This window comes from Atheta coriaria, unplaced genomic scaffold (assembly GCF_025399875.1).
Source record: "Atheta coriaria isolate IRGN ID8LTWV9N9 unplaced genomic scaffold, Caltech_Dcor_3.1 hic_scaffold_4_pilon, whole genome shotgun sequence".
Classification (NCBI taxonomy): Eukaryota; Metazoa; Arthropoda; class Insecta; order Coleoptera; family Staphylinidae; genus Dalotia; species Dalotia coriaria.
In genome coordinates this window covers 6,583,383-6,608,304 of record NW_027045446.1, presented here as the reverse complement: position 1 = coordinate 6,608,304, position 24,922 = coordinate 6,583,383, and the positions used below count along the sequence as shown (strand labels likewise).

At 31.3% G+C, this 24,922-nt stretch overlaps 1 protein-coding gene across 2 annotated transcripts; it reads right to left on the bottom strand.

Annotated features, from left to right (window-relative positions):
• Positions 1-80: 80 nt before the first annotated feature.
• Drip (aquaporin homolog protein drip) lies at positions 81-24,701 on the bottom strand. Of its 2 annotated transcripts, none has more exons than XM_065300651.1 (6): positions 24,481-24,701; positions 18,147-18,328; positions 2,490-2,633; positions 1,321-1,530; positions 1,181-1,261; positions 81-631 (listed from the first exon to the last, which is right to left on the bottom strand). In XM_065300651.1, exons 1-6 carry the CDS (start codon positions 24,512-24,514, stop codon positions 530-532), a joined length of 753 nt encoding a protein of 250 aa, XP_065156723.1. In that variant the 5' UTR covers positions 24,515-24,701; the 3' UTR covers positions 81-529. The 2 variants fall into 2 exon arrangements, with proteins under 2 accessions (XP_065156723.1, XP_065156724.1); XM_065300652.1 differs by lacking the exon at positions 24,481-24,701 and adding an exon at positions 20,732-20,981.
• Positions 24,702-24,922: the final 221 nt, after the last annotated feature.

Here is a 24,922-nt window from a genome sequence, read left to right as displayed (position 1 = left end):
TACTTTAAGGTACTTCTAATAGGTTAAAAGATTGAACAAAAATATGATGTAACCATTGGTAGTTACTTCAAAATAACAAACATGTTTGATACAATTTATTTGTAAAGTACATACAAATATTTTACATAACTATATAAAACACAGTAAGTATATTTTTAATTTTCGGAAACCTTAAAGTTATAAGTATATAATTTCTAGATAATATAATTTATAATCTAAAATCGCTTCATAAATACATATAATACAATTTTGGTTTGATGTTTTATATCTGATATTCTTCATTTTTGTCTTCAATTTTCAGTTGCGCTCGTATGGTATTTCTCTTATTTTGTGTCAACAATAATCCATTATCAAGTAAGATTGCATAAATAGATACTACGTACACTATTCCGAAATAATTCGTTTACGATAAACAACAAAAATATCGTCACAATCATTGTTGATCAAACGTGACGAAAAAAGAAATTGATGATAAATTTTATTGTGAATTTTTGGTGACGAGTTGCCCACTAGCTGAGCTACGATATGTTTAGAAATCATACGAATCGTCCTCAGATTTTCGCACTTTGAAGAGAAACTTGTAAATAAGGCCAGCAAGGATTCCACCAACAATTGGACCAGCCCAATAAATCTAAAATAAAAAATTCAAATTACTAATCTATTATTGCCCAAAATTAAAACCAAAAAAATTTCAAATGATGAGATGATTTCAAAAACTTGCAACTAAAATTTCATCATATAGGATTCCAACTAAAGAACTCAAACAATAAAATTTTAATAGCTGCATTAAATTTAACTTTAGAAAGGTTATACACTATTTTTTTTTTTAAACTGATGTATATTTAACGCAGACTATAATTGATCATACCGCAAACTTTTTTCACTTTTAAATAAAGTTAAATAGTAATATAAATAATCTGTGCACGTTGTGTACTTTTTATAATTAGCACATTTCATATGAATTAATTTGTGGTCAACTCATGATTGCGGATTCAAACGCGGATGCATTTATTTTTATTTAACTTTCTCACGACGTTATTTGCTCAAAGATTAACATTTTATAGCGCTGATATTTACACACGTAAATTATTGCATTAAATTCAAATTTAAAAAATACAAAACATTTGAATTAGTTTTTAACCTCTAGAATAAATTATGTTTTACATTTTAATAGACTTACCCAGTGGTTTTCCCAAAGATTCATAATAGCAGCAGGTCCAAGACTTCTTGCCGGATTCATGCTGGATCCCGTGTATTTCATCTAATTTAAAATGTAAATATTAGTATTATTTTTTATTAGACTTTAACGTTTGTAATTACCCCAGCCAAATGTCCTGCAGTAATGCTCAAGCCAATAGCAAGCGGTGCTGATCCTTTGATATCTTTACGGCGCGGATCACAGACAGCTTGGACTACGAAAACCAAAAGGAAAGTAAGCAGTGCCTCGACTACAAATCCTTCGAATGGAAGAACGTCTGGATTAAGGGTTGTGCTGCCCAAATTTCCTTGTACATTAGTTGGTGTTACAAACTGGAATAATATCATTTCATTAATATATGATTTAAGTAAATATCTGATTTAAAAATGTGGTGATTTCTAAAGAAACTTCTCTATAAATTCAATTTTCGCATTAAATTAAATTTCAACTATTCACACAAAACCGCAAAACTTCTACATTAAATTTAGTTTTATTGCATTTGTGCAAAATCTTGTATTTGCTCATAAATAATTAGAAATTTATACAAATTTCTTCTTTGGCATGAAATACTTTCATCAAGTTTCTTTTTACTATAATTTCTTCCTCTTGACCACAAAGAAACTTATGTCGAATTCTTTAACCACTTTAATCCGTCAAACATTTGCGCCGGATGGCAATCATGCATCAAACTCTCATCTTCTTGCAACATTTCTTCAATAACTTTTTGAAGAAGAATTCCTTGAATGCCATTGCAGGTGAAATTTACGTCCGCGCTTCTCGCATGTCTTTTTATACTGCTCGAGCGTCTTCGGTGACAGCAATTACTTGGATGATATTTACATTCCGCACGATTTGCGTTAGCAACAAGAGAAGACATTGAGCGTTGAACTTGATGGCCAGCCGTGCGTATCGACGTTTCCTATCTGGACACGCGCCGCTGACCCAGTCGCGCGTGCATGCTTTACATGTATTTACCTGTCGGGCAACGCCGCGCAATAAATAATTGCTTGTGTAAATCACCGAGCGCATTGCCAGTCATCCAATGGGCGATGAAAATATCGCCGCGATTTACACATCGATGAAGGCGACGATGCGTAACGACCATGCATTTCCGCATTGATTCAAGTTCAAGAAGTGTTAAATGTCTCAATAATCAAATGTTTTAAAACGTAATAACTAATTCGATCACATTAGAGAGTGTAGGTTATTGATTACGGAGATGCTAATATTTTAAGGAGTGTTTTAAATTAAAATTAAAAATAAAATTTATTATCAACATTATAATACTTACTTTGAGTAAAGCTGATCCAGCTGCAGCTCCGATGCATTGTGCCGCAATGTAAAAGAGCGCCTTGATCAGCTTGATGTCGCCGGTAACGAGTAAACCAAATGTGACAGCAGGATTAATGTGACAGCCGCTCACATGGCCCAAAGACTAAAAAAACAAAAATACTAATATATCATTTGTGTACTCAAAAGATTTCTGAACAATATACTTCGTTTAAAGATGCGTATAAAGTCAGCTTAAAGTCAGTCAGTCAATTTAAAACATAATATGTGCCATTTTTAAATAACTAAGGAATGATAATGTGCATAACCAAAGCGCCTAGTATTCTTGATTAGATCTTTTGTTGTATTGTTAACATTTATATGTTGCCATATTTAGACATGTTTCTTACACTAACCGACATTCGTACTCTTCAAAATTAATTACGTTTATTATGATTATTATGCTCGCTGCGATCGTAATGATTATTTCCATTAGTTATGATTTTCGAATCACGATTATCACGAATTTGGCGCGTTGCAGTGTTGAATTGAAAGGCACCGCACCTTTCAACGTGAACCACACATCAAACAGTAGTTTAGTTAACTAAGTAGCCACGAACTAGATTTCGTTTGGAATTAATAGCCCAAACTATAGTTCACTGCATTTCAATTAAATCAAAATCATTGAAAATAATTTCTAACAAAATAACTCAAAAATTGAAAATTAATTTGGTAATGCCTTAGTTTGATTCTCACAGAATAGTAATATTTTATGAAATTATTACATGTTTCTTGATCTGATTTTTAAAGTGCTGTTATTTTTGGTTTATTGCGTGTTTATATGGTTTGAAAAGTCAACAATTGGCTCCGAAATTGTGCAATAATGTATATCATTTTCTACTAACTGTACTGAACTTCTCAACGCCATATTTCATATGCTTGTATTCGTTATAAAATGACAGTTAACCCAGACGTTCATGAATGTTTCTGGCTGCACGTGAATAGATTACAATCTTTGGGAAAGCAATTATAACGGTTGTAATTGAAAATTATTGCTCGCACTATGCAATTTAATGTTTTTTTCAATAAATTTTACAACTTTACAATTTTACGATTCTATCATTTACCTTCTAACTAAAATCTATTAATATTATTCTCAAATGTAAGATACAGCTAGTTTAAAATGTGAAATTTTGAAGTAAAAAAGTTTTATCTAATTTGTAAACCATATTTAACTAGCATTCTATCATAATGGTAATTCTATTCTGCTAAACTAAGCTAAGCGGTTTCTGCGAGTCAATCTTTGTGTGTGTTATGAAACGAAAGTGATTTTTACGCGCTCGGTATGATTCAAGGAGCGCAATCGTGATGTCATTAAACTCGCATAATTTACAACTGATTGCGCCAATTTTTTCCTACACGCGCGCTCCGAATACGCTAATGTAATGCGAAATCCCCGCGCGATTTACCGCTGAGATTTATTGCTAATTGTCGCGCACGACGCGCCAAAAAAATTTAACATACATTTACGATGCCTACGAGTATTCTACACGCAAAAAGAATTACATTTTTCCATAAATCATCAATTTTTAAAATGTCAAACATAGTTCCAAACAAAATTCAGATATTTGCATTGAATAGGTAATTCTAGGAAACACAAAATGTTTTACTCAGAAAAGTTTCAAATATATAATTTCTTGCTTTCATTTGCGCATTTAATAGTCCAATCTTTCTTTTCTTCTGCTCGAAATTGTTCTCGCGGGTTTTCAATGTCTGCTGTGCGGGCCGGCGAAGTGAAAACGTGTCGCAATCGCGCTATAATTTCGCGTTATGTAAGTGGGCCGTCGACAGTGATTCTTGCGGCCTGCCCTTGAACGCATATCAATAAAAATGTGTAATGCGTAAAACGAAACGAAACTCAACGCTCAAACGTTTTCAACCTATATTATTTCAAATTCGATCGTCGGCAACGCGTCGTCGTCTTCGTCTTTGTCGCGCCGCAAAACGCGAGAGAATCGATGCCGAAATCACGCCTGTGCATGTATCACCTACGGTTTCAAGGTGATTAAATCACTCGGCCACGCGTGCAACCCGCGTGCACATCAAATAATCAATTTGTTTGCAGAATAATATTTTAACAAGGGGAAAAGGAGATGAAATTAATCGAATAAGACTAGAGATCAAGTACAAAAACATATTTATTACCAACTTTATATTTCTTAAAATAATTATTGGGTATAAAAATAGTAAATAAAATCAAAAAGGTCAAGTTTGAAATTAAATAAGTACTAAAAAAATCAATTCTCGGCCATAAATCTCACACTGACACACAAAATAAAATCCGGTCGAATCATCTCTTGAAACATATTAGTTAATAATTTGCTATAATTTGCGCCTCAAAACCAAATCGGGTTTTAATCAACATGAAAACTGTTTTTACGCCACATCCGGCCGATCAATACATTTTTTTCATCTATGTCAGTCGGCAGTTGAACAAAAAAAATGTCGTAACATCACCTATACCCGCGGGGCGAGTGCAATTCGTTAATCAACTCGACTCCGACTCAGATACAAGAGTTTTCATAGACGAGCAGACCGTTCAGTTTGCCAGTTCTCGGTTCACATGGCCTTCAACTTTATTAATTCGGTCACATATTATTATTATAGGCACTCATACCAACAAATGTGCTCATAGGTATAAATCTGCATAGGTGTTTCAAGCCACGATGATGAAGATGCGAGCATGATTATTAGTATTTATTTTGATTAACTTTTATAATTATTTGTTGGACATCTACATCGAAAAATGAATGAATATACTTATAAGATAAGTCTATTCAAAATGACATTCACTAATGAAAGTATGTACAACTATTCTGAGTCATAATAATAATCATAGCGAGAAAGATCTTTTATTTTATTGACTCAGTGTTTATAATCTTTATTTTTGTTTTTCATTAATTTTAAGTTCCACTGACATTTCGTTTTTATTGTATCGCACACACACTCGTACATGTCTAGTATAGTGTTTGCTTTTCTTATGCTGCATGCTTGATGTAGGTGTACCGGCAATTAATCTCAGCACGTTTAATTAAATTTTACGGCCGCGATTAAGACCACTTAATAAGATATAAACTTTATTACGCGTAATTAAATTACAAATTGTCGATCGTGACCAATATGGATATGTGTTCGCCTCTTTGAGCTTGAACTTATTTTGGAGTTATAGGCCATCTTAACAACATGTTTATCTCTTGAAATGTTTTAAATATAATTAATTTGAGTTTAATTGCGGATGATTACAATCAATGTCAATATAAAGTCGTAATATTTTGTTATTTATATAGTGTAACAGAAAAAATACTAGTATTTTGCCGATTGTTTGGTTTTATTTAAAACTTTATAAAAATAATGCAATATTAAACATATCGATATACATAAAAATCCCAGTCAAAGCAGAATTAATGTGATAGATATTACAAAACATCGAAAACACTCCGAATGTTAATTCAATAACAATCTGCATAACTCAGCCGGTTGATCGCGTTCTGACGCCGCCAAACTCGTAAAAACGCACGAAATAAATCTGTCAGCGGAAGATGTATTGATATGAATCACTAATGTGGCAATCGATTTTTATCGACTAGAACTCAAATTTCTCGCGCAACGTGTTCGAGCGTTTAGATTATTAGGTGCACGCACGATATCGGATCTCTTGCATTATTCACATGGCAAGTCATTAGCATAACATATACTAAACGAACCCGAAAGAATTTCAACAATAACCAAACATGAAAATACCTACAATTGCACCATTGTTCTAGTCAGAATTATTAATTTTGATTTGAACTATAATTGCATGCAATCAAAATCCAAATATGATTTTGCATTTGTAATATACGTGAATGAAATTAAATGAAACCTGGATAAATAGTGTTTCTTGATTTATTTGGGTAACATTCAAACTTTTTCAATGTTAGACCAAAGTTGCTTAAAACTTCGAAACCAATTAAATTTTAATAACGAACTTAATGCACTCGCCCGACCTACTTTACGTCGATTTACACATTTGCGAGATAAATCTGAAATTCTAAAAATGATTAGTCGACTTATATAAATCAAAGAATTTGGACTAGCAACGGTAGACCATTGACTAAATAAAATGAAGAAACGTGCGAAGGCAGCGTAATTAAGAATAAATAATTTAATTAGTAAGAAGTTAATTTATATATGAATACATATAGAGCGAGAGCCAGTGACGGCCAGACTTTCGTCATTTTAGGAAAGATGAAATTTTGTCCATGTGTTTCTCCGGCACAGGTAAGAACGATCCCCAATTATGAAACCTGGATCGTGGTTCCTTTGGCAGTTAACAGCCAACAAAGATGTACACATGATGACCTATGTTTCGTTATTTTAGCAAACTCCATTTTTGCATATTTTGTTCGTAACATTATTATAACATGCGCTGCTCATTGCCAGTCACCTGGTATGGTTCCAACCCTAGCCAGACACCCCTAAAGTATATTTTTTTAACTTTTTTACTTTCGTTATATTAAGAAAGCTGAATTTGATACACATTATACAGAGAGCTATGAAACTGTGTTTTCCAGCATGCCAGACAGTTTGGTCGGTTCTATCATCCTGCCAGACGCATTGAAAGTGTATAAGAGTTGCAAAAATTGAATTGTTTATACATGAAATTTTCGCATAATAGTAATTTTATTTGAACAAATATTTAATAATAATCATCACTGTCGTCGATAACTGTTTTCTGAAAATTTCATGTTTAAACAATTTAACTTTTGCAACTTTTAACACTTTCAATGCGTCTGGCAGGATGATAGAACCGACCAAACTGTCTGGCGTGCTGGAAAACACAGTTTTATAGCTCTCTGTATAATGTGTATCAAATTCAGCTTTCCTAATATAACGAAAGTAAAAAAGTTTAAAAAATATACTTTAGGGGTGTCTGGCTAGGGTTGGAACCATACCAGGTGACTGGCAATGAGCAGCGCATGTTATAATAATGTGACGAACAAAATATGCAAAAATGGAGTTTGCTAAAATAACGAAACATAGGTCATCATGTGTACATCTTTGTTGGCTGTTAACTGCCAAAGGAACCACGATCCAGGTTTCATAATTGGGGATCGTTCTTACCTGTGCTGGAGAAACACATGGACAAAATTTCATCTTTCCTAAAATGACGAAAGTCTGGCCGTCACTGGCTCTTGGTCTAATAAACGACCACACACAAAAAAAAACTTTTAAAGAAATTAAAAAATTTAAATCATAAGTAATTAATTATCTTATTTATACTACGCTCTGTCATTTTTATAGTTTTATATTTCTCTTATTAATAGCAAGATAAGAAAACATGATTGAATTCAATTTTGAAAAAAAAATTAATGGTATAGCCTCATTTAATGTACAATAAAAACCATGATGGCAGAGATAATCTCTGCTCTGCTTTGCGCTTAGTGTTTAAACTCATTTTGTGGGTATTAATTAATCACCGTCCAAATTGGTTTGCCTTAGTGATATCTTAATTATATCTAAATCATTTGAAGCCGTTTACTGCAATCGTTTGCGAACACATATTTGTTCATTCTTGTTCGATTTTTAATCCCACTTGACTTATTACTTTTACTCTTGAAGACCTACTGTTTTAGATCAATAGTAAAATCTTAATTATGCAAGTGATTATTGTGACTTAACGAGTCAATGATTAATTATTGATTTTTTTGTTCCAGGCATGAATTTTAAATAGCTGCGTAGTCCAGTACAATGTAATCCTACCTATACTACATTTTAATGGATATTACATTAAAATATAATATGATTATGCGCTGCTACTAGTACTCCAACATAATAATCATTAGGAAAACTTTTCTCATATTACATGTAGATCCCTGCTATTGAAACAATGGCACGTGTTAAGCCCAGTACACGGAAATTTAGTGAGATATCATATTTATACCAAGTTTTTGACAAAGTCTACTGGCTTTCCGACGATTATAAACTAAATATTATAATGATTATTTTAAAGACAATTGGATGTAGTCAACTTCTTCTGTGGCCATCAAATCATGCGTTGCATATGTTATGTAAGATAATACAATTTATAAAGTTCATTTCTGTTTCATATTTCAATTTTCTAAATTTATTTTAGATGATGAAAATTATACTGAGCTTCTACTTGACTTGTCGTATATTGTTTCAACAACCTATGGAATTTATTTATCGTGCACTTTGTTATATTTCTCACGCAGGATGCGGCCAATATCTGAACAATTTGATATCACAAAATTTCTGCTAACGACCCAATCGACTTGGAAAATATATGTTACAAGATATAATTTGTTTGCAAAATTTGTTCATATAAGCTTGGGTCTTAACTTCGCAACGTTTTTACTAATGAAAGCTTCGGAAAATTGCACCGGAAAAGATAAATATAAATGTGGTCTTGGAATATCAAGTGTAGGTGAAATAATTTTCTTGTATAAACTTTATTGACTTCCTTTAATTTTCAGGTATTTCCGATAGATATATACTACTTTCCGTATAAAGATTTAATGAACATTTGTTATATGGTGACAATAGTATACCTTTTCTTTTGTCCACTTAATTGCATTTTGATCTTAACTCAAACATTTCACTTTGTACAATTGCATTACATCGAGATGACAAAGGAACTCCGTAATTTGAAGCACATACCAGAAAGAATAATACGATATTCAAAGTTAAAATATGTGATACATATGAGTTTACATATTGAAAAGTAAAGTATTAATATTGCATGGCAATTATACATTCTTCTTTATTTTAAGATTATGGTACGACATTGATTATATCTGCAAATGGCCAATTTTCTTTCAATTGCTATCTACATGCGTTGTTCTCAGTTTCTTAGCAATAGCAGCACTAACAGTATGAGCGTAAAAATAAATAATTCTTTTTTAATTTTTAATAACAATTTGTTTCTCATTTTAGCATATTGACTACTTTGAATTAAGTGGAATGGCGATTCACGCTTCTTTGTACGTGTTTGCCACTTTAGCATTTGCTTTTCTAGGAGAAAAGTTGAATCAATATGTAAGTATCAGAAGTAACTTATTGGCAACACAATTTTACAGTTTATATTATTGATAGAATGAAGAAATGCGTTTAGAAATATTATATGCTGTACCATGGGATGGAGATCTTAAGTTATCAAAAGCATTGCTCTTTTTCCACTTGAAGTATGAGCGTCCAATTGTTATGCATATTGGAAGCTTTATGATTCATTCAAATGAAAAGGCGGTTGAGGTAAACCGGAGTGATTTTTATCAATTTAAGATATTCATATGTATGTTTAAATTTTAGGTTTTCAATGCTATTTACTCATTGATTATGCTGTATAGAAATCGATTGCAATATGCGAATACTATTAAATAATATAAACATAGTAATCATTATTCTATTAAGAAACGTGATAACATAGTAATCATTATTCTATTAAGAAACGTGATAACACTGTGTAATAATAATTATTAGTTCCTATCTTACCAAGTATCATGTTACGACTTTTGCATTCTTTATTTATGATTCAGATATCTTTGAGTAATAATTCTTATTGTTCCACATGTAGCTTAATGTTGTGTTCACAAATCAAAAACGTAAATTTATAGTAATCGTACTGCATACGCTTTGTGCTCATTCATCATTCTCGAATAATAAATACTCAATAAAACGACCCAATTGCATATCATAATTGTATTTTTGCGCTTAATTAACACACCTGTCAAACTTTAGTTCGTATTGTGTAAGCGAGTACAAGAAATATAAGTAGTTTAAGTCCTAGCTTAAACTGAATGGTTTTAAGTTCAAGCTTGAATCGTTGGTAATTCTCATTAATCTGCACTTGCAGCTTGTGTTGCCATGCGTTCGGTTACGCATTGATTGATTTATAAACACAATTGGTTCGAACGTGAATATCGCACAGTGTGCGCGCGATTTGATTGCGATCTTGACAAATGACGTTAATCATAAGCTCTGCACCATGTTTCACATTGCATATTCGTGCGATAACGTTCTTATTGGAATCGCATACTGCAAATTTTAAATTCTTAGTTATGTCATTAAAGCGCATGATAAATTTTGCGTAGTGTAATATTCGAAGTAAATTTAGTTACAAATCATGTGGCAATACCTTCTTCTTAGGTCAAATTCCAAACGTTTTTGTCTGAAAAAGATGCATTTCAAGAGAATGCAACATTGAGTTACATACCTACTATTTAACGGATCTCTCACAATTACAATTTATTACATATAAAATTCAAGTGCACTCCTAAATCGTTCACAATCTAGTTTCCGTTCCCACAAAACACAGAGTAAAATATAATGGAATCTAATAATATTAAAAAATGTAAATCAAACTTCGTGCATCAAGAAATCCCTAATGCAATAGTACAAACAGAAAAATTCTCCCTGTAATAGCAAAACACAAACACGATTTAACATGGATAATACCAACATGTTTGTAGTTCGTACAGGTACTTGACTCCAAACAATAATAAATTGTTCAGTACAAAACGGTACAAGCCTTCGAGACCATCAATTGACGAACAATTGATTGCACATCGCACACCCACAATATTTTTACTTATTGGTACAAGTTCTCATAGCTGCACTCAAGGTACATGTATATTTCTTTGCATAGCACAATTCTTAACCGATATTTTTAATTTTATCGCTGAGACTCAATTCAAGTACTCGTTCATACCTTCGTCCGATGTGAAGAACATTGCAAATAATAATCTGTTTGCAACCTGCCAAGCAACCATCACGAAGCAACAATAACTTAAACATGTTTAGTACTTTTTTAAAGTAAAGTAAAGTTTACATCTTGACTTTTAATGAAACACAAAAAATTGCTTATTATTAATGATGAGACACACTACAATAATTCATAATTTATGGTTTATACGCTTAAATAGTTGGTAAATAGATAAGTGAACATTTTTAGATAAAGCGTACGCCAACGCACTCAACTTGTTCTGCGTTCTGTGCTCTTCTCTTATCCACATCGTAAAAATGTAGATTTATGATAATTGCATGCATATTAATGAATAGTGCCCGCGCGAATGCGACGAGCGTATTAATTACAGTGTGAATTATTGACGCTTTCTTTAATTAATAGGTGCTCAGTGCTCTTCACAAAAGTTTACCAATAAATTCATATTTCTCATATATGATGTCTGCATTGCATTGAAACGCGTTTCATAAAGCCTCCGATATCAAAAGCTATTAATTTTTGATTATTATTATAGATGTATGATGCATTAAATGCGTAAAATGTACATATAGGTAAATAAAATTAAATGTTTATAGATCGTAACTTGAATATCTTCTTCGACATTTATCGAAAATAGCAAAGAAACGTTTTGTTTTATAATAAATCCAACTTATTCTTCTTAATGTTAATAGATTTTTAAACAATTCGTTACGTGTTAAAGCTAAACCACTAGAAAAAAGTTAATTCTTACATATTGTAATTTGAAAAACACCTTCGCAAAAATCAATATATCTCGACGTATAATTAAAATATTACAACGATAGTGCATAGTAATTTATCTTCATAACTCATATTGAGATTATCATGCAAATACGCTTTTAAATAATTAAGTTATAATGCTATTAAGATTAAGTCATTGACTTATTGAATCGTGAAGCATAGAAAATTGTAATGCACAATGTTTCAACTATCTATGATGCATCAAAATAATGTACTATGTTTGCACAAGAAAATAATTAGATTGTAGGTACATTTTTATGATTATTTTTCTTGAGGTTATAAAACGATAATAATTAAAGTACATAGTTATTATCTTATGTTAAATAAGTAAATTCAAACATATAACATGTAATTTCTAAATTATAAACATGATTTGCAATTAAATTTGATGCTTTTTGCAATTTATTTTATAATTTCAAATTTTAATTTGTTTTTTTTCTGTTTTATCGTAATTAAAAAATGTTTTTCGTTGTTTTGAAATTCATTTTCTAGTTGTTTAAAAAAAAACATTTTATTTCCTAGAATGGCCAATATAAACAATAATTCAACTTTAAACTCGAAGAAAACAACAATTATTTTAGATAATTCGTTTAACACGTTTTTATAAATAAATCCGTCGTAAATAAATTGTTTGTTTACACGTTTTGTGCGCCCGCACGACGTACAATGTTAGCAAGGTCGGTCGATTTGTTCATTTCTGAAGTTGATTAGCATTTTCTACGCGCACGACGGTAGCAATCCGGAAAAACGCTCAACAATTGACTAGCCGGTGTGATTTAATCTTATTTAATCCGTCGCACATCTTCCTGTCTGTTTGTGCTTGTGCATCCATTACTCATGCTAATTACGTATGTGTGGAATGCATTACGTGCGTTGATGTGTTTAAAAAATGCAAAATAATGCAGAAATGTTCGATGAAAACAAAATACTCCTCATCAATATAGTCGCGGTAATAATATATTATTTAAATTTAGATAACTACGCACTAAGTAAAATTAAATTTCTAGAAGTAAACATTTCCTGACTGGGAAGTGATTATTGCTTTTGTTTTGCATTCGTTGCGTGTCCTTACTTTGCTCATTTTCGCTAAAAACATATTTAGTTGTAATAAAATGTACGATTTATACTCTTGTTTTGCATTTTCATTAAGTAAAACTCATTAAGGAAAAACATTAAAGATTGCACAACATTTCAACAGGATTTGGATTATAAACAATCAGTTTATTTGCATTTTGTTTTACCCCAATTTAAACAAAACGCAAATAATTGGCAGTCTGTTTAATCTATAATAATTCAACACACTTAAAGTTCAAATCAGTGCTATATCGAACCGCATAGCATTGTATAATCGCATACTATCGTATAAAATTACAAAGCCAGTGGGTCGCCAAATGATATAACAACATCAACATCCACATCTTGTAAATGTAAACAAATAGCCCATTTGGGTACGGCGAAAACGTGTGTCTCATTCAATCTCATAGTCATTATGTCGATAAAACAAAATGTTTGAAATTTAAATTCAAATCTGCAAGATACAAAACGCGAGCCGCAAATTGGTCGGCGTTGCGCAATTTTTAACTTATTAGACTGATTCGTATTGTATGCAAATCCTGGTGAATATTTCCAATGTTTCGCGTTGATTTGTTTGATTTAGTTGATTACGAAAAATTTAATACTGAAGGTTTATCAAAACTACTCAATGAATATCAAATGGCAAATTAATTGCATCAAAGTGTGTTGTGACATATGAGCGTGTGGCAAATACAAACCTAATCAACACTTATAACCACCTTACTTATAAAAATTTTAATTACATACAGTAAGCAATCAAATATTTTTAAAGTTTATATTTCTAAATATTAAACAAACTTTTGAAAGGAGAATATTATTACTTTCTTAATTTACACATAGCATATTTCAAGTACTAGCTATCTATACGGTAAATTGCAATATGCAATAAAAACTAATCGATAACAACGTCGTCAATATTTCAAATTGCAAACTATAATTACACGTGTAAAAGTAGCACTTAGACAACTATAATAACTATAATTATATATTTTTTAACTATGCGCAAAGTGTACGTTTTGACATACAAACGACACTTGAAACTAATCATTTTTGTATATCAAAATGCTTATTTCGAGAGTTAATATAAAAAAGGACCTGTAGCAAAAGGTTCTGTGTGGGTTTAAAATTAAAAATTTCATCCAAATTAGCTACTATTATCTTAATTGCCAAAAAGAAACTATTTCTATATTTATTTATTTAAATATTTTGATTTACAAAATTAATAGTTTTGCGTGTTTTGTATATTGATTAGATAAGCATTTACAACTCAGTGTACATCATTTATTCCAAGTTCGTTTTTGTTTGTTTCATGTTCATAATGTTGGTATATTTAATATTTTATCCGTTATGATGGGTTACTATTGTTATTAAGCTAATTACATTGATTGGTTGGATTGGACGTGTCGACACGTCGTGCATCGGTCGATAATTACGTTCAACCGACGTTATGCAATTTCCCACAGGTCGGATGATAAATTATCACAGTATCCTTTCACACCTTCGACACCTTCTTCACCTTTTGCATTATTTCCGAACTCAATCAACCACAACATAACAATCGGTGAGAATTAATCCAGAATAAAAATATTTCCATTTTCATGGCTAGTTTTAAACGCATTGAACAAATATGTAATTCTCGTCAGCAATAAAATGAAAATAATAATAAATTACCTCAATATTTATAGAAAAAATTTAAATCACGAATGCCAACCATAAAATTACCGATTAGCGATATTTCAATTTATTATAATTTATTATAAAACTCATTAAATTCATTACACATCACGGTGCATTATACTCGTAGTGTTATCCTACACCGGTGATTATATTTATTTACAATGTGCGCGTAATTAGAATATACTCCAGGACCGACGACGGTAAAAAAAGAGCGACCCAACACATTGGCTCCGGCTTGACATTTACGAGCATATTTAATGAGGTCGATGTCACGATTTTTATCCATTCCTTTAACATGAACAATCAAGTAAAACGCATCGTCGAGATCTAATTCTGTTTGAGACCAGCGTCAAAATTTCATCGCCGTAGATAATATTTAAACTGACAAATATGTAATATGTTTAAATCAAAGTGAAACGAATAATTATATAATGTTTGGTAATGGCCTTCAGGATGATCCACATATCTTTATTCATAAATACAAAGTGTTATAAAATATTTCAATTTCTTTTTGAAATTCAATTTGATATGATATTGTAATACAATTAATGTAAACACTTTGTAAAAATGATAGTAATGATTGGGCATAGTAGAAGTAAATGTTATATGTTAACGAAGTATTGTTCTTTCGGTCGCTCGCGTCTAAACCGGTTCTCGTGCATTTTAATTAACAATTTTTGGTATGATTCAGCACGCGAACGATTTGTAAATTCACCGATTCGATTTTCGCCCGCTTTCGATCAATCCATTGATAATATATCAACAGCGCGCCGATCGATCGAGCATCGAGATTTCGATTGTGCGCCGATCATTGATCATTTTTTATTATTTGCGACTTTTTTTGTTCGCTGTAATTTTACGACGCTTTTTTCGCCAGCCGATCGCCATGAATGGCGTGGCTCGAGTGTTTAATCATGTTTAATAATTTGCCACACGCAGTTTCGATGCGAACATACCTGTTTCGGTAGGTAATAATTATGTGCAACTCATTCATAAAAATGAATTTGAAAAGTTTCAATAATATTAATCGTAAGTAGGTTTAAATTTTAAATTTAAGAAACAAATAAATAATTTTAAAATTGCGTAAATTTTTATTCGAACATGTATTATAAACGCAAAGGTTAGCATTCATGTTTGTTTGTTACTCTTTCACGTAAAAACCACAAAACAAATTTTGATGAAACTTTACAATTTTATTGCTTATTCATCAAAATAGAAGATTGACTACTTTTTGTCGCAAAAAATGATGGAACTAAGAAAATCTAGGTATAAAACCGAAACTATGTTTCCGTTCGAATGCTTTAAATACAAAAAAGTCAAGTTGATATTATCTATTAGTTGTCGATATTGTGAATGAATGAATGATTTCCTTGGTCTAGTAAGTTGTTGATTGTCATGATTAATAAAACAATAATTTTACGCGTCACTTGATAAGTTCACGTACAAGTACTTCACATTTAGGTAACGACCGTTAAATATATGTCTACATTTACCTACTTACGAGTATTTCAATCAAACGCAAATCATTCTGGTATTAACTTTCAATACTTCAATTCCAGTTATAACAAATGTTTATTATTAAATATTACTTGTAGAAATCTACAATTTCACGTAGTATAAAGCACATAAAAATAAATTAAGAGTTTTATTTGAGCGCTATTTTCTTTTCTTTGGAGTGAAATTTAACGTTTTTTTTTTATTGTTAAATTACCGAGTCAAATGCGAATGTCCGACGTCAAAACATTAAAATTAGGAAAAGCTAATGACACAGAAAAGATCTCCACATGAGTATTAACCTTCTAACACGAATAAGATAATTGAGAAGTTAGAATGCAGACCATCAACCATATAGGCCAAGAAATAAAATATTTAAAAAAGGTATTTGAATCTACATTTTAGAGCATATGTTGATAAAAACATCAAACTTTTTTAGTTTGTTAAACATGACATTCTAGAGTTTACGAGTTTAAAACACTCCAGGCAGTGTTAAATTATCGCTATTCTTACAAAACCAAACAATACTTCAACACCTATTCAACTTCATTATTTTCTGCACTAATCAAATCGATCTAACGCAAATCAACATTGCAAGTGCTCGACTATTGCGAAAACGTTACTCTAATTTGGAACAATTGCCAATTATCTCTCACATCGCAAACAAATTCAGTCATACGTCTAAGTTTTTATAAGATTATTTGAACTAAATCTTTAAAAAATGTAATGTAGGTATAGAAGTGCATATTGTAACAGCTAACAATAAACACATTTATATTGAGTTTAATTCTGCAGATCATGTTCATACGTTATTATGCGTTGGCCATTGAAGTTTTGTTAATGTTAAGAAATTGAGACTGTCTGACTGCGGCGTCCAAAGAAGAGAAAGAACAAGCAAAGAGCCGGTCAGCCAGCGGCCACGAGCGCAGGTCAAGATCGCTTATTTAAGTTGATTTAACTCGCAACACTTTTTAACGATTTTTTTAAAGAGCTGCAAGCACTGACCTTCAAAATTAAAATAAAGAAATTGTACCAATAGTGTAAGAAATGTAGTATTGCATAAAATCCAGTTAATTCAAAATCAATCGTAGTTGTATTTTAAACAATTAAGCTTTATATAAAAAAGCATATGATTAATATTTCTAAATTTAAAACACCATTCCTTGCTGGTAATTAATCGATCAATATGTAAAACTGATCGATTCGTCTATTGATTGATTACTAAACCTTTTTTTGGTGAATTTTACTATTGACGATTCATTACTCTAACATTGAATAATTAAACAGTTGATTTTTGAAGTTTTTTGACGTGACATTCATTGTTAATACATCATATCAATTTCTTTATATTGTTATTATTATAATATTAAAACTATATTGCGATAAGAACCTTCAACTTATCATTTGTTCTTAAATCATCAGACTATTAATATTTCAACAAAAAACGTGTCAAATTTCGTTAATATGCTAATTTTATTATAATAAATTAACACAACAATAAAATATATGTACAAAGACAAGGCAAGAATAGAAGTTAGACAAAAAAGAATTAGGAAATAGGAGAATGTTGCTTCTTGAACTTTGACACGATCTTGAAAGCATCAAAGTCGTCGTAACTCTAAAATCACTGGTGCTTGAAGTTCACGGTTAGGAATTATTGCATTAAAACATTCGACTAGTACATTACATTCCTACACATTTGCTTACTGTTTCATAAAGACATGTGGAAAATGTGGAAATAATCTTATTTTATGCAATGTAACTTTTCGCTAGCTTCGCCTACAAATTTACTAAAAATGGCATTCTACAAGTATTCTCACGTTTAATAATATCGTATGTAATAAATATTTGCACTTTGCACTTGACTTGACTCACCTGAGCCAAAGTGGCCACGATCAAACCAAAGGCAAGGGATATCTGCGTCCGGGACTCGTTCTCAATCACTGCGGCACATCCCAGAAAGACAAGCAGGAGCGTTCCAACAAACTCCGCGACGATCATCCGCCATACCTTCTTGTTCTCCGTTATCTCGGAGAGACCAAGCATACTGTCGGCACCTGTGCACAGAAAGAAATGCGTTCTTGTAATATCATCACATTCGCAAGAACAACTCAAAGAACCGTTGGAAAATGTACCTATCAACGTTAAAATTCCGATTTGCTTCAATTCACCTAACATAAAGTCAAACATTAAGTTTATGGTGGAAATAAATAAAACAACAAAGATAAAATCCTTTACGCATGAACTTTAAGAGAGTTCAAGTTGAGTTTATTGCACATGAAGAATTTTCCGGTGATTATGAGGTATGTTGATTTCTAATCAGTGAGGCGTTGAATTCCACAAAGTGGTAAAAAGCGATCATTTACATGCAGAGGATATTATTTAAATATTTTTTCTCGTTGAATATAGTTAATGAGTTAATGAGTTGTAAAATGAAACATTATGTAGAAACGCGTGTTTGCACTATTAAAATTATTAATTAATTTTTTTTTCTTAATTAGAAAATTGTAATCAACTTTTAATTCCTGTTGGTTGCAACAAACAACAAAACAATTAATAAAAAAATAATTTATTTACAAATAGTGCAGCAAAATAAAAATTAAAAATTCAAAAATAAATTCCATAGTGTGAATATTAAATCTTCTTTATTTAGTGATAATAACTAAATGTTAATATTCTAATGGTGAGTGACGAATACAATTATGATTAATTTGATACCGTGATTGGTGGACAGCACAAAAAGTAATAATTCATGTTTACGTTTAGCGATGAATAAAGTGTAAAATTTTGCTTTGTGGGTCATTGCAATTAAACAGATGAAAAATACTTTTAATAATTAATGTGCGAATGCCATCCGAAACCATAATAAAACACCAAGTGCGCTATTAGCATCTCAGTAAAATTAATTTCTTTCATTAGCAAATGTTTACTTTTAAAAGGATTTGTTTACGTTATTTATTCATTTATTTATTACCTCCTGCGAGCATATCTAATTTTCAATTGACTGACATTTAGATAACATCTAGAAATTATATAAATAATTGTTTAAATAATATACCTCTATTAAAATAATTTATATGTAAATAATAATCTTGACTATTTTTCCACTATCACATTATGGTTGAACCAATTATACCAATATTAGCTTTAAGATACCAAACACTTTGCACTAATTGACAAATTTTCAATTAGAAATATTACCCAGTGGAATAAGTAGAATCGAGTGTACAACAGAAATTTCCATTATGTTGATGAACCAACAAATAAAAGAAAAGTGCTTTATTTAATGACTTAAACCTCTCTATTTTTACAAGCATTTGTTTTGCTCAAAAATATATTAAACATGGTTAAAATAAGATTTAAGATGGTAATCATAAAAAAATGCGTTTAATTTGAAACAAATGAATCATTTAATTACTTGCATTCATAGAAAGTTTACAATTTATTTTAATAATGTTGCCTGCAATTATAATCGTATTTGCCAAGAAAAAAACCCGGTAATTTCCACTAAATTTATAAAGAAAAATCAACCAAACAAACAACTCAAAGCCATCAATTGCTGCTATAACGCGAATAGCATGATTACTCAACATCGCAGAGACTAAACCATTGAGAGTTATTTCATTGATTTTTTTACTATTTACTTGTTTATTAGCGTTAGTTCGATACGACTCGATCGACTTATACTGCGTTCGTCTTGTAATGACATTGCAACTTGCCGCAACTGGTGAATGCACCGTTGCTATAATGCACCATTAATAGACCTTTAATAGACTATCGAAGCGGCTTTGCATGTTCACCTCAAAAATGACAAACATTTAAAGGCAGTATATTGAAATGAATCCCAGTTAAAACAAATGTTTGAGCAGGCGTAAGTCATTTACTACACCTGTGGAACGAATATAAGTACGCATAGAATTTAATATAGTTTAATTGGCGTTTTAATTAGTGAAAAATGCAGACAAATAAAATCGACGCTAAAAGGCAAGAGTATCATTATCAGCGTCAATGGTTAATCCTTTTAAATATCTTTTATAATTCGAAGTATCGAACATCATTAGATCATTAATTCCATTTAGTAAATGATTATCTAAAAATAAAATGCTAGTTTTAGATAAGTCAATTTGTAGTTATATTAAAATAATTTTCGCACATTGTATTATCAGTAATATTTCAAGTAGTTTTATGTTTAAAAAATATGAATCTTTCTTGGTAATGACGAGCAATAAAAGATTACTGACGATTACTTTATCAAGTGCTCTCGGTAAAAAGTAATCTAGGCTATCATAATACTTTAATCATACTGTAGCAAGACAGGTACTTAAGTGGATTGTTTTATGTATGTTATCACTTAAACTAGTAGCGTTATACAACATGTCAGATTTTTTATCGATGATCCTCATGTAATAAAAAAACGTTTTGATTGATTTTAAAATTTATTAATTTTCTAAAATATTTACCTTTGAGTTCTTTAGCCATGATAAAATATTTCCCCACAAAAAATCACTTGTAAACTTGTCTTGTATTTCACAGTAATGTTCGTCAATGCACACAATTTGTTTTAATTAGGATGTAAAATATTCGCTGGTGTTCCTGCCAGGATGCACTCCTACCGATGACTGCTTGCGGTCGGTACGTTGTGCGTCGTTTTGTTCGGGCCTTGTTACCCTGCCGCGTTCGTGTTGTCAAATAAATCCGAACGGGCTGGGGCCAACGACGACAACGCTCAGCGTTTTGTCGAGCCGCGTCCGAATGTCGGTCAGCGGCAGGAGAAGCAGCTATCGCAAACCGTAAATGCAAGGTAGACTCGGAGCAATCAATGTTGAGGTTCAGGTATGGAGCATAACGAGTAGATGCGATTCATTCATAAACTCGCGACTCGCGAGTCAAACGAACGGTTATTTTGCATTCTACACAAACATAAAAAATAAACACAGAGAAAATCATAATAAAAAAACTCGAATGAAATATTGATCTGTATGTGGAAATTTAAAATTAATTTTACTATGCATAAACTTTCTTTTTTTGCATATACGAAAGGAAATTAATTTTCAATTCGGCAATAAAAAGTAATTTATTTAAAAAAATATTATGCAGTCTATAATAAATTCATTTCTGACCTTAAAGTTGGTTTACTTTAATTGATTTGCACTTTGTTATTGCACAATTTCGAAAATTTAATTGACAAAAAATATAAGAGCATTAAATTGGACTTGGTTCAGTAGATTGTCTTAATAAGATCATAAATTAGACAAAAATTGATCAATTAGTCAACATGGTGAACAGAGCAGATTGTCTGTTGGCGCATTATTTACATATTTATTACACTTGTTCGAATGCGATTGCGAATGTTACAATTTGTCATTCGAATTACACGCGCCTGTGGAAGGATTAAGGCCAAAGCCGAAACTATATCCTATAACTCCATCAAAATTTATGCGTTTATCGAATTATTTAATACATTTATTGACATTTTCATTATAATTAAAATTTAAAAATGAGTAAACATCCTGTAACTCTACACTTATACAATAAAGTTTTTAAAGTATTAGCTAAAAATGTGTTTAAAAAATTGCAAATATTTTCGTGATAACCATAATCATGTACGATTCAGTTAGGCACCGAAACAGTTAAGTAACAGTTCATTTGTTAATGTTTTCAAGTGTTGCCGATATGGTGCAATCAACGACTTTACACGAAAAATGATTTCTTTATCACTTTTTAACAAGTGACAAATTGTAGCTATGACAATTAGTATGATTAATTGTTAAAATTATTCATATATAGAAACCAACTAGAAAATGTAAATTCGCATACTTTAAATATATTTCTTATCAAGTGACAACAACATTGAATGAAACAATGTTCAGCAAAACATTGAAAATCATCAAAACATTTGATTTTTTTCGGAGATAACACTTTTTAGCCAGCATAATAAAAAAATTTCAATAAAATCTATATTTTCTACTAATAGTTACATCAAATTAAAAATAAACACGCGCAGAAACAAAGTTGGATAATCAGCAAAACAAGAGTAGCAGAAGCAGTAGCAGCAACGAAAGCATATTTGCACAACATACATTCTCGGTCTTCTATAAACAAGAGTGTACACAATGTAAACACAGTAAAATTACGAACTCAAGACAAACATAGATAAATACCTGTGCAATGCAATAATTAATTATGTAGATAAGATGCGCGACACAATCAAAACAAATATTTTCGCTTCTCTGATAGTTTAAGAATTTAAACGAGTGCGCACATGTGTAGTCATCGTTTACACCTTTCATAAAGAAGTATCAAGCAAATACTGATTTATTGCAAATTGTGAATCAGTGAGAACAATAACAGCAATTTTGCGATTCTTGTTATAGACTATAATACGGTAATGTTTCTTTTTAGTGCAATTTTACAAATCTAGTTGAAATAATGCAATCACAACTGTACAGGTTTGAATAAATATGTATTCTATAATCCATGTAAATGTAAAAATAGTTTTTGCATAATGTAGAACAATTTAGTACCTTATTATCAACAGTTTTAACAGTGACTACGTCAATTCTAGGAAAATCGATTTTTGTTTCGCGGTTTGTGATCTGAGCAGTTGTGGTAAATTAAAACACACAATACCGCGAGATAAACACGCTTTTTTACCAACATTTTATTACGTTTAAAACCGAATTTCCTGTATTTGCCACAAGTAAAGCCAAGACAATATCAAAGACCTAACCAGAGTATTTAAATTTTTTTCCTCCTACCTAATTTAATATTACACTTTAAAAAAAACTTTCCACGTTTTCTCGCTACCAATTCACTCGTACGTTAAATCGCAAGCTACACAACAACAATTACAGTCTGCATAAAGCTCCACTGCGTTGTGCTAGAAGCGGTAATTTTTGCCAACATTTTAATAACAATCTCAGCAGTTAATTGCGACTAATCTCAGCAATCTTTCACCAACAATACGAGCCGTAATGACTCGGTAGCCTCTAATGAATTAGTTTCCAACTCGAGTGCGCCTTCGTCCACTCTGCATTCAAGACTTGATGCTCTTTATGAGCTGGAGAAATTGTAGATTGTAATTGCAATAAAAGTACTCTGCACGCCGACCACTGACTACTCTTTAATGTAGAACGTCCGACGTGCAAGCAGGCGAGATTTAGATTTCCTTTTCATGTTTAGAAAGCATAATTGTATCGCGCGTAAAGACTCATAACATTCGTAGACTCATCGTGAGTTAAGCGCAGAGTTTAATGTAATAAGCAGAAAAAATGAAAACGCACAAAGCGCAAAGAAATTCTACAAAAGTTGAAATACAACTGGAATAAAACAAATCTCAGTGGTGTATTTATCACATGTCGTTAATGAACTTCGCAGCTCTCTACTGACAGTCTCTAAGCGTGAAATAATGATGCTCTTAATAAATTTTCTTTCGTTTTCATTAATGTTGCAAATGTGTGAAAATGCGGTGACTAGGACATGATTAATGTGCGGTGAACAGCTGTTAAATTTAATTAATCATAGAATAACACAGATTAAAAATTTTCTATATTGATAAAAACAGTAATAAATTCCAATAACAATGTGTATTTTACTTAGATACATGTAGTTTTCATTAAAAAGAATAATTTAACTTCGGATTATTGTCGTTTTAGAGTCTTTACGTTCCAATTACTATGATTTTCGCTTTCAAGTATGAATAAATTAATCTTCCGCTAACGACTTAACTGCAATTACAAACTCACTTTCAAACACACAACAACAAATAATTCCATCATTTTTTAAGTTGTAATTACCGAAGATTTTGGTAAACTCACTTTGTAAATTCTTATTCATAACTTCAATTACGCTTAAACGTAAAATAAAGTTAGATATTTTATTTTATGTTTAAGATTGAGTTTGTTTAGTTGCTCCAAACAGTTTTCCTTGTACTTAATTGACTTTTATAGGCTTGATGCATTAATTGAAAAGCGAGCGAACACCACGAGCGCAATCTTCGATATCGTGCGAAATTGCCTAATTCGGTGCTAACTCTTTCGCTATAAAATCGTTTCGCTTTTTAGCGCAAATCCGAGCGGAACTTTTTCATCTTTGATTAGCAGTGCGATTCGTTAGAGCTCCAACTCCCAAGGTGTAATTAGTACATTTTAAAATTGCACTTATTCAATTCAAAACATAATAATTTATTACTCCATACATAAAAACATACCTTTTTTGTTTTTTCGTACACTTTTATTAATCATCTTCTATTATTTTTAAAAATAATCCAGGGAAGCCCGATGGAAATTTTTTATCCCACAATATTGAACAGCACGTTTTGCACGTTTGGATGACACGTTTTTGTAGTTTTACAAACTGTTTTGTCTGACGTTTTGTATAAATTTGGCGCTTTACAATCTGATTTAAGTGACAACGCCAACGCGGTTGTCATAAAAGTTTCGATCAGTCTCGTTTTCTTTATGCGACTGGAACATCAGAACGCGCTATGCATATTCATTAATTTAATCGTTTAGGTGTAATCATGCACCAGTATGGGAACTGGAAAATGTCTCATCGAAAATTGCAAATTACAAGCGCCGAGAATATTTAATGCAGCCGGAGAGGTTAGCAGGTAGAAAATTAAAACAAAAATTTATGGAATTATTTTTCCA

Bases quoted from the DNA above. Each gene is read 5' to 3' on its own strand.
- Drip (XM_065300651.1), bottom strand. From the start codon at position 24,514: ATGATTAATAAAAGTGTACGAAAAAACAAAAAAG. The intron at 18,329-24,480 runs GTATGTTTTTAT...TTCTGTGCACAG, and splicing joins TGTACGAAAAAACAAAAAAG to GTGCCGACAGTATGCTTGGT. The intron at 1,262-1,320 runs GTAATTACAAAC...ATTTTAAATTAG, and splicing joins CTGCAGGACATTTGGCTGGG to ATGAAATACACGGGATCCAG.